General features: G+C 47.1%; 1 protein-coding gene across 1 annotated transcript in view; it reads right to left on the bottom strand.

The window, feature by feature from the left end:
• The window catches only part of LOC142575899 (uncharacterized), an 87,573-nt gene that overhangs the window by 10,514 nt on the left and 61,658 nt on the right, over positions 1–15,401 (bottom strand). Inside the window, exons 3-7 of the mRNA XM_075685688.1 lie at positions 9,789–9,886; positions 8,656–8,828; positions 5,245–5,432; positions 4,480–4,636; positions 2,895–3,043 (exon numbers count right to left, since the gene is read on the bottom strand). Of these exons, the coding sequence (XP_075541803.1) occupies positions 2,895–3,043; positions 4,480–4,636; positions 5,245–5,432; positions 8,656–8,828; positions 9,789–9,886 (765 nt within the window). The remainder of the gene's footprint in view (positions 1–2,894; positions 3,044–4,479; positions 4,637–5,244; positions 5,433–8,655; positions 8,829–9,788; positions 9,887–15,401) is intronic.

Here is a 15,401-nt window from a genome sequence, read left to right as displayed (position 1 = left end):
GAGAGGAGGGCTGCCACACGTCAAGAATGCGCAAGGTGCGGTAGTACAAAACATAATGACGCGTGTTGCTCCTGGTCTAACGCTCGCTGTTACCGCTGTGGACGACGTGGTCACCTTGCAAGGAAATGTCGAAGTCGCGGGGCTAGAGAACAAGGCACGGCAAGGACAGCCCAAACTAACACCCTCTTGGGGACGGAAGCCTCAGCCGACTTCCGCAAAGATCTTCGGAATCTGACGATGACGGTGAGCCGCCCGAATATGTGCTGTCGCTAAACCAGCTGAACAATGGCACCATAACAACGCGTGAGCTGAAAGCATTAACGGCTTTTGACCCTGTCCTGGTCGAGGTCAAACGGTACATATTACATGGGTGGCCCAGAAACGCAAACGGAATGGCCCGGGCCGTACTGCCGTTTTTTGACCTCAAGCTCGAATTATCCGTAGCACATGAACTGGTGTACTGGGGTAATAGGGTCATAATACCGACCGAAGCTAGGGAGCGAGTGCTGCATCTTCTACATGAAACGCACCAGGGTTCACCGGCAATGAAATCTGTCGCTCGTTCTTTGTTCTGGTGGCCAGGCCTCGACAAAAATATTGAAGACGTGTCTGCACAATGCCAGTACTGTGTGCAAAATCTGCCGATGCCAACTGCAGCTCCCGTCGTTAACTGGCCTGAAACAGGCGAAAGGTGGTCCCGTATTCACATTGACTACGCGGGTCCGATCTGCGGAAAAATGATACTCGTAGTAGTCGACGCACACACCAAATGGCTCGAAGCAATACCTTTGTCACATGCCTCAACGCAGACTACCATTGACTGTCTGCGTGGCATTTTCAGCAGGTTTGGAATACCGCGCACGATCGTTTCTGACAACGGGACCCCATTTGCCAGTCAAGACTTCGCGTTGTTCGTGGCAAACAACAACATTGTGCACCTTCGATGCGCTCCATACCATCCCCAGTCTAATGGTGCGGCGGAAAGGGCAGTGCGAACGATAAAAGATGGTCTTCGAAAAATGACGAAAGGAAAACTGGAAGAGAACCTAGTACGGTTGCTATTTAACTACCGGAGGACTCCGCGAAAATCGGGTAAATCCCCAGCAGAGCTCCTTTTGGGCTATCAAATACGCTCACGCTTGGACAGATGCTTTCCTCCAGCACTTGCAGGGCCAAAAGAGGACCAAGATGACTGGCTGCCGCTACCTGCAAGTGAAGTGTATACCCGCAATTACGGTGTGGGGAGCAAGTGGACGCCCGGTCATGTGAAGGCGACGTCGGGAGCGAGAATGGTGACCGTGGAAACATCAGACGGAGTCATCCAGCGGCACGTGGACCAGGTCCGCCCTCGACAGGAAGTACCAGGCGTCAAACCGACAGTAACTACAACCACCACACATCGCAGTGAGCCGGACCAAGCAACACAACTACAGCATCCAGAAACGGTGAATCCGGATGAAGGCATAACCGCTCGGCGCATTCCAAATGGCACCCGTTCTCCAGACTTTGCGGCACCAGATATTCCAGTGGCCCCGTTGCATACAGGTGTCGCCCAACAAACTCTGAGACGCTCAACGAGAGAACGCAAGCCAGTGCAACGCTTTCATTTCTGAGGAGGAAGGAATGTTGCAACTTAACGCATTTTCGAAGTGCGCGCACCTTTTATCGCCTCATCTGGCGATCCTTCGGGTTCGGACTATCTCTACTAACACGTGCTCCCTTCTATCTTCCTGCCACTCGGCTACTTATAAATACGCTCTACACCTTTGAATAAATGTTCATTTTGTTCTACTGACTACGCTGAGGCTTCACTGGTCTGGCGTTATTGCGAGCACGCCATGGCTATGCTACAGTTACGGAACATGCTGAGAAGAGGAAAGAAATATATTACTTGCCGTTACGCAGGCGTAAGCTCAAGAAAACACAGTGGCAGTCACTGCGCCGTCGTTGCGCCACCATCAAGCAGCATCGGCCATTGTTGCCATACATTGATTAATCTGACGGCATTCAGAAATATAGAAAGGCAACTCCTACCTTTCTCATAGCGGGGGTACAAAACTGGTGCCCATAACACTGATTAGCAAGCGAGCTCGGTTTCACAACTCATTGATGACGTTATCTGCTGGACGTTGCCTCACCCCGGAAGGCAACGATAGAAGACTGCAATGGCTAGACCTTCACTAAAAACTCGAACAGTCAATATAGAGCAGGAGATCTTGTCTACGTATTTCTCAGAACAGTGCGTCATGCTCGAACTCCCTTGTCTTTCCAAGTGCGCGTTAACGCGTTGTCCTCTACGTTCGCGGTTTGTCTGCAGCCATTCGCTGCAGACACGTTCAAAACTGTGTTCCGTACCTTAGCCACACCGTCGCGTCAATAATGTCCATTTAAGGAGGACGAATATGACAGTCCTCTGTGCCATATCCTGCCATTCGGTGGCGCTGTACCTCATCCATTCGCTAAGATGCACACTGGTGCCATTTCTACGACGATTCTAATTCCGCGCATTCCCACGAGAAAATGCAGCTATGGCAGAGGTGCAGATGTGGAAGAGTGAAACGGTGCGTAAGTAGTACATATTCATGCCCCAGCATGTTAATGTTTGGTTTCAAATTATATTCAAATAACTTAATCTGAAATCATTCGACTTTAATTCGCGCGATTGCTGTCGATTTCTGACCCTGTGTGTCGAGTTCCGCAGCAATGTTCACTATTCGGCGTTAACCAATATAGCTCGTCTCTGCCTTTTGTTACAAAGTTTATTTGTGTTCAATGAACACGAAGCATAAACTGAACGTGATCAGTGAAGCACGTGAATCGCTTGCTTTCCGTTGTCGACATCTGGCTTCCTCTCTTATTCTAACTACGCAAATAAAACAAAAATGGGTTCTCACCTCTCTGGGATTCCTCTATTAACTTCATCAGGGGCTTCATATTGTCCATCCAGAAACGTCGTAATTGATACGACAGAGGGTACTTGCAGCACGAAAGCTCGAGAGTGACTTCCATGCAGCCTGCTTGCACGTACGTGTAGTCCGGCATGCTACCTGCGTGAGTTTTTCCCCAATGATTTGTAAACGAGATGCCGTGAATGAAGACCCCACCTCGGCAAGTAAAGAGCGAATTTTTGACGGGAAGCTGAGGATGCCGCACAGCGCATATATGCTATTAATGTTCTTTTTCAGCTGCATAATCCACAATACAGACAAGCAGAAATGCCTGTTTACCAGTCATGACTTAGCAGAAGTAAGAAAATGGGGATAAATGCTAGATCTTTTGTAACAACCACAAAAAAGCCAACAAAGGATGAAGCAAGAGGAAGCTTAGAAAATTTCCCCATGCTTTGCTCGGCTTCCGTTTTAGTATTGCCTCCTTTTGCTCGTTACAATTCATTTGGATTTGTGACTGAACATTATGAAAACTACGCAATGTGACAAGGGAAGTGTGAATATATGGGACACACTGTCCATGCAGGTTTACTGAATTTTTGTTATTAAATGCATATTAAGTAATTAGTAGGCTCAATCCATCACCGACTCAGCCCTGCACATAGTCGAAAAACAGTTCAGCTTAAACAAAGTTGAAGTGTAGAGGCCAAAGCGGCACGGCTGCTCCTCAACCTGAAAGACGGCTGTTAACAGTAGCTGTAGCCTATATTCATTCCTCTGCTTTTAATAAGAACAACGTGCTGCAAGGCATGCAATAACGAAAGTGCGCAGCCATGCATCATGTAGATACCGCAACAATAATCGTACCGAACTTCTTGTCCGTGACTTTGACTGCATGACACAGCTGCCAATTAAAGACGCCTACAAAAGTGGTCATAATGCGGGAATTGCAGAAAAGCTGAGCATTTTAACCCAAGCATATGGCCTCCTACTCAAGATTGTATTTTGCACTCGAGTAAAATGCCTACGAATGCACATTTTTTTCAGTTCGTTTACAAACTTGACCCACCTTACAAGTTCAACATAGCCCGCGAGCTCTGAGTATATGCAAGACCAATCATGCCTTCACCACGTCAGGCTCAACGTGGCATATAACCGAACTACTTTAAAGGCAAATCACAGTTATTAGGTTTGCCTATATTTTCAATGTGCAATGTTCATGAGGACTTACAGCAAGCTATGTTGTGTGTGCGTGTGCGTGTGTTCCATCACTGTTCCATTCCAGGCTAACATTCCCTGCTTTCAATAAAGACATCTGTCCAGGTAGATTACACACACCGCAAACATGTATAGTATAGGACTTTCGTCTGCCTTCTCCTCACAAGACGCTTTTGTTGGGCACATTATAAGTATGGCTCTTTGAATCCTATAGCATAGTGTGAGCGGAGCGAAAATTAAAATGCACCGGTTCGGTTCTCTCTCGCAGCATCCAGCTATGCGGCGCTGTTCAGAAATTTTGTGTTTACAGACGGTAGCAGAAAAAGAATAATAATAATGAGATAGAGGGAAGGATCTGGCACATCGCGTATACTCGCCCTTGAACGGGTACCACTTGGCCCCGTTGACGATGCCGTCGTGGTAGGTCTGCCGCTCGCACGAGAACCGGCGCATGGTCGGGTGGTTCAGAGAGTAGGTGCGCGCCAAGTGCTGGAACACGTCGTCGTCGGGCGTCCTCGACTCCACCGTTTCTGATGAGCGAAGGGGATCAAACATGCAGCAGATTAATCATATCCGCAGGGTTGACGCTTCCAAAGGGGCATTATATTGATACCTCTTTTTATTTCACAGTATCACGCACAAAAGGCCTGTTATAAAACAATTTGCACGCTTAAGGGTCCTTTACTGTATATAACTCGCCCCTTTACCCGCTCATAGGTGTAAGAATGGAAGGGTGTGAATTATAGACCGATTTTTACCCTTAAGGAGCTTTAAGGGAAGGAGAAAAAATGGGAGAAGACAATACACAGCAGACGAGCCTTTGCGTATTTGTTTCGATGTGCCTAAGGTCGTCATACGGGCATATCTTTGCTTGCGAGTGACGAGACTTAGGACAGTATTCTTCAGTGTCTTGTCGCTTTTTTGATTGTGCAACCTGCAGCACTTTTTTTTTTCGTTCCTACAGCTGTACTGTACTATTTGCCCTTGTTTATTCTTAAGTGTTCTGTCAGTTTTCATTTAATTACTATTTTGTTTTCTTTCCTTCTTTCTGCGTTCTATTCCTTCCTCACAGCGGTCATATGTAGTAATAACCCGACAGAGTTTCAATTTGAATGTCTGGCGTCCGAAGCCCACTCACTCTGTCCGTACGTGTCGTCGTACGGGTACCGCACAAGCATGGCCCCTCCGTGCAAGTTGCCCGAGAGCACGAACGGGATGGTGTCGATCCACTTGCGCACCGCCGCCGTCTCTGGTTCCTCCACGTTTCGCACGGTGTGACTCGGGTCCGGGAAGTTGCGATTCAGGTCCACGCCGGCACTGTTGTACCTGCTCCGTGAAGAGGTCGACAATGAGTTTGGTGCGCCTCATGGTACCGCGGTTTAGCGTAGCTGTTTGCGCGATATTGCATTTGGATTTGCGTAACGACGCCTTTTGAGCCTGATTTGCGGAAGGCGCAAGGCGTCCGATACCATTCACTGACTCCGCCAAGGTTACAGTGCATGCGTACAGGCTTCCTTCAGTATCCAGGCTATAGCGATGATAAAGATTCCCCGACGATTGCGGTACTCCTTAATGCGAAATTTGAGCGCAGCTCTGTACGTGTTTTTTTTTCGCGATATGGCGCGTACAATCAGTCTCGTGCTGCATGTTGCCAACGGAGCGAAATGTGGCGCGACTGCCTCGCTAATCTGGAAATCGCGAGGGCCAGCGCGTGGGCGACGCGTGGGCGCGATTCACAGACGCCGCCGCGGATGAACCCAGACGACGCGCGACGCGTGCTACCCTGGCGCCATCTCGTAGCCATCGTCGGAAAGCCCCTTGTGCGCGGCATACGCTTCTCTTCTCATGCTTATGACAAACCCTCCTCTGCTTTCCGCCTCATGGTTCCGCTGCACCCTCCTCTCCGCTTTCCTCCTCACGGCTGTTATTTCTCGCCGTTTTTTCATCCCCCGCGGCGCGCCGCGTGCGCTCTCATCTTGCGCTGCATGTGCTCGTTCATTCGGTTACCCTGGGAACGCTGACTCTCGACGCAGGAACGGGCACGTAAGAGCTTCGCTCTAAAATATATGATTATTCCTGCAATAAAACAAGAAAATACAGAAGTACTACTATGACGGGTACTTCGTGTAGGTGAGATGCACACACAAAAAAAGAAATTGATGTAATCGGTCAAGTTGGACCGTGTGTAATCGTGAACGTTTGTGCAAAAGCGCGGCGTGATGCCTTTTTCCTTGATCTCATGCGCGCGCCCCTTTGCTCATGCACGGTTGCAGTGTCGCCGCCTGAGAATAATTTCCTTGACAGCGCACGGAAATTCCTGTTTGTGTATTACTGTATAGATGCTGTATAGATGGATTACTGTATAGATGGATGAGATAGTTCAATGGATGAGATAGTTCAAGTGGCTGAGGAGTTCTATAGAGATTTATACAGTACCAGTGATACCCACGACGATAGTGGAAGAGAGAATAGCCTAGAGGAATTCGAAATCTCACAGGTAACGCCAGACGAAGTAAAGAAAGCCTTAGGAGCTATGCAAAGGGGGAAGGCGGCTGGGGAGGATCAGGTAACAGCAGATTTGTTGAAGGATGGTGGTCAGATTGTTCTAGAGAAACTGGCCACCCTGTATACGCAATGCCTCATGACCTCGAGAGTACCGGAATCTTGGAAGAACGCTAACATAATCCTAATCCTTAAGAAAGGGGACGCCAAAGACTTGAAAAATTATAGACCGATCAGCTTACTGTCCGTTGCCTACAAAGTATTTACTAAGGTAATCGCAAATAGAATCAGGAACACCTTAGACTTCTGTCAACCAAAGGACCAGGCAGGATTCCGTAAAGGCTACTCAACAATAGACCATATTCACACTGTCAATCAAGTGATAGAGAAATGTGCAGAATATAACCAACCCTTATATATAGCTTTCATTGATTACGAGAAAGCGTTTGATTCAGTCGAAACCTCAGCAGTCATGGAGGCATTACGGAATCAGGGTGTAGATGAGCCATATGTAAACATACTGGAAGATATCTATAGCGGCTCCACAGCCACCGTAGTCCTCCACAAAGAAAGTAACAAAATCCCTATAAAGAAAGGCGTCAGACAGGGAGATACGATATCTCCAATGCTATTCACAGCATGTTTACAGGAGGTATTCAGAGGCCTGGAGTGGGAAGAATTGGGGATAAAAGTTGATGGAGAATACCTTAGCAACTTGCGATTCGCTGATGATATTGCCTTGCTTAGTAACTCAGGAGACCAATTGCAATGCATGCTCACTGACCTGGAGAGGCAAAGCAGAAGGGTGGGTCTGAAAATTAATTTGCAGAAAACTAAAGTATTGTTTAACAGTCTCGGAAGAGAACAGCAGTTTACGATAGGTAGCGAAGCACTGGAAGTGGTAAGGGAATACATCTACTTAGGGCAGGTAGTGACCACGGATCCGAATCATGAGACTGAAATAACCAGAAGAATAAGAATGGGCTGGGGTGCGTTTGGCAGGCATTCTCAAATCATGAACAGCAGGTTGCCACTATCCCTCAAAAGGAAAGTGTATAACAGCTGTGTGTTACCAGTACTCACATATGGGGCAGAAACCTGGAGGCTTACGAAAAGGGTTCTGCTGAAATTGAGGACGACGCAACGAGCTATGGAAAGAAGAATGATGGGTGTAACGTTAAGGGATAAGAAAAGAGCTGATTGGGTGAGGCAACAAACGCGGGTAAACGACATCTTAGTTGAAATCAAGAAAAAGAAATGGGCATGGGCAGGACATGTAATGAGGAGGGAAGATAACCGATGGTCATTAAGGGTTACGGACTGGATTCCAAGGGAAGGGAAGCGTAGCAGGGGGCGGCAGAAAGTTAGGTGGGCGGATGAAATTAAGATGTTTGCAGGGACAACATGGCCACAATTAGTACATGACCGGGGTAGTTGGAGAAGTATGGGAGAGGCCTTTGCCCTGCAGTGGGCGTAACTAGGCTGATGATGATGATGATGATGATGATGATGATGATGATGATGATGATGATGATGATGATGATGATGATGATGATGATGATGATGATGATGATGATGATGATGTATAGATGCACGCACCATGGGAAGAACCGGTGTGCAGCAGTGCACACCCCTCTCCTAATTCCGCTAAAGATGACATATATTTTCCTCGTCGAGGGACGCTTCACGTAGAATATAGATTAACATGGAATAAAGATAATTCGGAAGATGATCAAGTGCATCGGAGGAGTTGCAGTAGTCCTGAATAATAAGCAGAAGTTTCACATTTATTCATATCAGACGAAATTATTTCAATAGCATGCATTTTAGATGCTTGGAAGCTTTGCAGCTTGCTAGTGTGGCGCTAACGTCATCCTGTGAAAGCACCAAGGGAACGAGAGGCATAAGGGTGGGGGCGTTGTCATGATTTTAGCTTTGCTTCTTCCCCTCAACCGCGAATGTGGAGAACCGTGAGCAGTTGGCCTCTGTACGGTCCCTTGTCATTGTAGGTACATGTATGTATACAACCCTGCAATTAGCAACGTACCGTCCACGAAGGCCGGCGCACTGTCCTTCCCTGGAAATGGACATGCCGTCGGGGTTCATACTGGGCATGATGTGGATGTTGGTGTTGTCCAGTAGCCATCGGATGCGCGGGTCAGTGTCGTACCCGGTGATTAGGTGCTCTATCAGGTGAAGCATCAGTTCCTTGCCCACGACCTGCATGCGTGCGTACAGGAAAATAGAGAGATAGAGAGAACGCGCGCTGAGTTTAACGACCAGGTGGCAAAGGTTTTGCGGTAAAATCTGTAAGCTTCTTATCACGAGAGGATTCTCACCGTGTAGATCAAGTTCACTTTTGGCGCAAATATCATATCGGTTAATATGTTCGTCAGTATGCTCGGAATGTTTCATCCATGCAGTGCGAAACGTTCTCTACAAATCATTCTTTTACTTGCTGCACGTTAGCAACTGACATCTTTTTAAATATCGCAATTTCTCACTGACCGGTGGGTGAGTTATATAACGAGGTGACATGACCAAAAACTTAAGAAGTGAGCCTGCTTGAAGTGAAAGAAATCATGAATTATCTAGGGGATGACACGTGTTTATTGCGTTGTCACAGCGTAAAACACGAAATCAAGAATCATGAAATTATGCTGATGCAAAAAGATACACTTTGCTCCTACACCTTCTCTTCTTTTTTAATATGATGTGCTCTATAATTTTTCAACAATAGCTGTGAGGAGGGCCTTCGTCCTGTATTTGTTGCAGCCGTCGTACTGTTGTAGTCGTCATCGACACAGATATCGTTGCTATGTGGGGCACCTCTAGGGCTTTCCCATGTGTGAACCACCTTATTTCCTTTTCTTCATAAGGTGGAGTCCAATTACAATGTTGATGTACCCGTGCCAGTATTGCGATCACATTGGAAGAAATTAAGTAGCATAATACCATTAAATGTCATTGTGTGAGCCAATGCCACTAGATTGCCAGTATGCGCAGGGGTGGATAAACCTTTATCCCGTCTTGTTGGCGCGAAATGCCAGATTCATGCAAGAAAGGGAACTTCGAAGTTGAAGAAGTGCCTGGCCTTCACACTTGCCTGTGGCAAAAACACTGAAGCCATTTATTTTATCTCGCACGATTATAAAAGTGGGAATCATTCGCACTACGTACCTCGTTCCCGTGCATGTTCGCGACGTATTTCATGGAGGGCTTCAATAGTTTGTTATTCGTTGAACGCGACGACAGCAGGAGAACCCAGAGCTCTCGACCTGCAATAATATAAGGACAAAATTCCGGTCAAAAGGTTACTTCAGGGACTTCAGAAGTGATAGTGCAATAGTATGGCGTAATAGCGCAACAGTAACAATGCAAACTGGCTTAAACAATCGAGTGCGTATAAATATACGGGCCATGAGTGCGCCTACATTCTTTTAGTGATACCTTTTACCGCCACGAATGAACTATACCAAGCCGCGTATGTACAGTTCACGCACGCCAGGGTTGGTAACGCAGCAGTACAGTAAGAACCAGACGTAAACATCTTCAAAATAACGTGGTTGCTTAGTGGTTATGCTGTTGGGCTACTAAGCACGAGGTCGCGGGATCGAGTCCCGGCTACGGCGGCCGCATTTCGACGGGGCTGAAATGCGAAAACACCCGTGTACTTAGATTTAGGTGACGTTAAACAACCACACGTGGTCCAAATTTCTGGAGTCGCTCATTACGGCGTGCCGCATAATCAGATCATGGTTTTGGCACGTAAAACTCCATAATTTAATTTAAATAATCTTTCTCGGGGGATACTTATGCAGGGGATCATTGTAGGAATTATCATTGGCATGGTTGACATGACTCTCGCATTCTTTTCCTCAGTCCGAAATGAAAACATGTATAGAGCTGCGCTCAAATTTAGCATTAGGGAGTATCATACACTGTAAAATACTTTACACCCTTAAAAGTGAGAAAGGCTGTAAATGTGTCTATAACTCATGCTTTTAGGGTGTGATTTATATAACTGACACCCTAAGGGTGTGAGTTATGGACACATTTACCCCCTTTTTCACTTTTAATAAATTATTTTACAGTGTAATGGTCCGATATTTTTTAAAAATTTTTGACCATGTCATATCTGCTATCAAATCGTTGCTCGACGCAAGACGCTCTTACAACGTTCAAAGTTTCGTTAGCGTTGTCACGAATTTTAGAGCGAAGTAAGCCTGTCTTGATCAGATTGCGCAAGCGTCGCGAACACTGTTGTGCATTCCCGAATTTCCGCGACTGCCCAGCATTTCTACCAGATGCCACGGTGTTGTGACGGTGAAGGATCGAACACTGCTAAGGAGGAGGAGAAACATTTATTAAAAAAAAAAGAAAGGACAAGCAGGTGTCTTTCTGCTTGTGCGAGAGGCGCCCTTAGTCCAGGGCTCCTGCGGCTCTTGCTGTCTCTCGGGCCCGCCGCACCAGTTGCTGCTGGTTACTAGGGTCCGAACTAGTCAGCACGGCCTCCCACTGCTCGGGTGTGGGGTTGGGTATTTGCGGGGCCGCCTTCACGTTGGGGCACGCCCATGTGGTGTGATATAGGGAGGCGTAATCATTACAAAGGGGACATTTGTATGAATATAGTGTAGGGTGGATTGCGTGTAGTCTGCTTAAATGTGGGTATGTATTGGTTTGTAGTTGTCTCCATGTTACGGCGTCTTCATGTGAGAGGGTCTTGTGTGGAGGTGGGTATTGTCGTCTGTTCAATCTGTGGTGTTGTAGTATGGCGTTGTATTGTAAAGGTACGGGCTCCATGGATGCGTCCGTATCCCTCTCTTGTGGCGCCCGGGAGGCATGAGCTCGGGCTACAGCGTGCGCACGCTGATTTCCACGGAGGGACTCGTGTCCTGGAGTCCACACTATTTCAACGTCCGGGAATTCGGAGGCTTGTTTGAGGAGTCGGTGGGCGATTGAAGATATTCGACCTCTCGCGTAGCTACGGAAAGCTGCCTGGGAGTCGGTAATAATTGTGATGTACTCGTTGGTCAGACTAGAGGTGATGGCCAAGGCGATGGCTGTCTCCTCCGCTACGAGGGCGCTGGCAGTGCGGACCGTCATCGAGACCACCTCTTGTAGGTTATAGTCGACAACGCTGGCCGTCATGGCTGCTTTTTGGGGGTACAGCGCGGCATCTGTGTTTAGTGTGGTGGGGAGACTGCCATATTTTGTCTGTAGAGTTTTTGCGCGAGCTTGGCGACGATCGGCATGATGTTCCGGGTGCATGCTTCTGGGGATAGGGGCTACCTTGATGTGCTCCCGGAAGTTGGGGGCCAGATGGATTGCTTGTTCGTGGCCTTTGCAGTGTGTGGGGTAGCCTAGGCGAGCTAGGACTGTTCTTCCTGTTGGTGTGAGGGCTAGTCGTTCTCGTTGGCTTGTGAGGTGGGCGTCAATAATTTCTCTTATAGTATTATGGACTCCTAGGGCTTCAAGCTTGAGTGTCGCTGTTCCCGGGGGTAGGAACACTGCTAAAACTTTGGGTTCAGAACTAAAGTATTTATTCACCAAATAAACAGTTTACTTCATAACGTAGTGGCGGTGAAGAATCAAACAATGGAGAAACTACGTTATGAATTAAACTGTTTATTTGGTGAATAAATACTTTAGTTCTGAACACTGCTAAAACTTTGGGTTCAGAACTAATGTATTTATTCACCAAATAAACAGTTTAATTCATAACGTAGTTTCTCCATTGTTTGATTCTTCACCGCCACTGTATACAACGTGAGAATATCTCCAATCGGGTGCATATAAGGGCTCCTGCAACCCAGAAGATTTTCCGAGATAAATGAAGAGTTGGCACATAGCGATTCCCACAACTTATGCCAATGTATGTCCATTGGTATGTAAGACACGTAGTATGTATGAACGTACATCCATTGTTAAAAGAAAGAAGAAGAATAAAAATAATCTTTAGAGCGATTACGTCGCGTCAGTCGCCGATAGATGGCGCGAGTAGTCGACGTTCCACATGTGCGTATTTTCTAGCGGTTCACTATCACTGGGATCGGCTACTCGGCGCGCGTCGTGGCTGCGTGGCGAGTTGCGCCCGATCCACTGAACAATGCATTAACGAGGAGTGTAAATAGTGTCAGACGAAATGGGGGATGAATATTACAAAGGAAATCATGCAAACACAACCGAAAATGTCTGCCAAAGCAAATGAACAGCCCCTACGCAGACCGGATAAATCTCTCCCCCCCCCCCCCTACTGCACTAGCAATACTTCAGAAGTTTACTGCACACGTAACGCTACCGCTCTTTTAGTTTTACCGCTTTACCGCTTATTTTAATAGGCAGGACAGCTTGACGAAGGCGGTGTCGCGGTGATAGAATTATAACGAGGCACGATGACGTCGGCGACAGCGTGACGACGATGACACGACAACAGTTGCGCACCGGGCCACCCCCTTCTCAACTCGTTTACAGCACGGATGCCAGATGTAAACTCCTCGGGCCATTCGCTTTAAATGTGTTCACGTCCCACCCACTGTGAAAGTCGGTTTAAGCGAAAGTGTGGCGAGCTGGCAATGCAAAACTGCGTATCTACGCAGTAGCACCACGAAACCACCTTGGCCCCTACTGAACACAGCATCTTCAGACGCCACAAAGCTGTCGCGCATCACCACATGCGTCTCATAGTTGACGTTGAGCGGAGAACGCGACCTGCAACTCGCTCTCCCGTGCTGCCTTCATCCTCAGCCAGGTACCCGGCCAGCGCCCAACGTGCACGGTAGCCAAAGAAAGATTCGCCGTATAATTGTGAAAGACATCGAATAAGGTTGTCAAGGCAAGGGAACAGCCCTATGGATTCGCACTGCAGAAATGGAATGGACGCATCGGCAATACTTTCGTCGTATATACTGCCACGTACCGCTTACGTCGAAAAAAGCTATCCACTTTATTACTTTCCTCGAGCGCTATGCTGAGGTATTTATTGAAATTGAAAGTTGTCGAGCGATTTACTAAGCGCAACGTTGATCCCCCCTTGCGCAATGTTTATTGTTGTTCTGGCTAACATTAAATTTGCGTAAAAAAATTAAGTTAATTTTTCTTGCGCTTTGAATTTTTTTCGCTGTCATATACGATAATTTAACTTCTTGTTCAGGACATATACGGCTTTTATCGAAACATGAAAATCCGTAATTTAATAATAAAAAATGCATATTTTCTTGTCGCAATTGTGGAGCGCTGCATGTTCAAGAACTGCACAAAGACCGAGGTGCACGCTATCAGGATACAAAATTTCATCGGCATACAAGTCGCGTCTACGGAATTTCGACAGAAGTGACTCGCAGTCATATGTAAACTACAGAGTTTCATACACTAATTAATTATTGTAGGAAACCCTGTGATATAAAAGGCGATGACGTACTACATTCCGTCACACAATCTATTTGCAATGCAACGGAAAGGGCGCGCGAGCCATTCAGGTCACGTGCAACACTTCCCGACCCAATTTAAGTGAACCAACAGCAGGCAGAGGTATTTAAAGTCAGTGAAGTCGCCTCCTTCGAATCCATGTAAACGGCTTGTAATCGGGACCAGAAAGAAGACGTAAGCACGACGCGCCGCATCCACAAATATTTTCGTTCGTGAGGGACCTTTGCCGTTGGCCGCCCGCCTTTTTTGGAATTTGCTCTTACGAATAATTCTAGTCACAGTGGATTTTATGCATATATGGGCTGAGGTTGTCATTGCACTATAAGAATTTCAACCTCCCGCTACAGCGCGCAACAGCTAGAGAACCATATACGTAAGGAGTGAGCTAACGAACGAAGACAACTGGTGTATTTTGTCCGCAAAACGAACGAAGAAAACCGAACCAGGGGCAGGACGACGCAACGATGTCGCGATGACGAAGGCAATGCGTGATGCTTCTTGAAGGAAGATGGTCGGTTACGCAAGAGGAGTACGAACTCAGAAGTGCGGCGCATACCAACTCTTCAGGATTCCGTTCCCACTTGTGTTACAGTAGCACGTACACATTATGTTGGATTAGACACCAATGGATCCGTACGCCCTGTTACTTGTCCAGTTGCACAACCTTCACGTTTCAAGACCCCGAACACAAGAGAATCAAAGAAGCCGTGTCATTACGATGCGCTATTGCATTAAGAGGTCTGTGTGTTTTAAAGATGGCTACCTGTCACTTGACAATGTGTGTAAAGATTTTATGACGTGGCTTATCGTTTTATTTCGCAAAACAAAGGTGCGCTCACTGGTACGATTTTGTAAGGCTTTGTCCAGACTACGTTAGACGGTTTGCAGTGGCCTGGCTCGCGCGCCTGTCATAGGGCCATTCGACGACTGAAAACCACCGGCTGACAACCCACGTCAAACCATAGGGAAGTGGGCAAAAAAAAACTTTCGCTTTAACGATCGTTATCAATCAACGAAAGCCATTTCTTCTCCCGACAGCACCAACGAAGCCCGAGTAATGCATACGCCCTCACGTTTTACAGCGTGAAACGCTACGGATATTGCTAGCTAATGCTCTTGCTAGGTTCAGTTAACGCTAGCTTCATTTAGGTGCGCTAAACTAATTCAACGTATAGGATCAGTAAATTGTGTTCACTTTTGATGTGCCTTCAAGTGACGAGCTTCAGTTTTCTTTACTTGAAGTTGCGTCTTCAGCCGGGCCACATACATTGGACGCATGCGCATAAACTCTGTTAAACTATAACACATCGCGCTCCAAATTGGCGGAAAAAGGGCTTGCCTCCCCGTATCTTCGGTGCTGTCAAA

The sequence above is a fragment of the Dermacentor variabilis genome, chromosome 3 (assembly GCF_050947875.1).
Source record: "Dermacentor variabilis isolate Ectoservices chromosome 3, ASM5094787v1, whole genome shotgun sequence".
Classification (NCBI taxonomy): Eukaryota; Metazoa; Arthropoda; class Arachnida; order Ixodida; family Ixodidae; genus Dermacentor; species Dermacentor variabilis.
The sequence above is the reverse complement of the archived record's forward strand: the minus strand, read 5'-3'. Positions and strand labels throughout refer to the sequence as shown.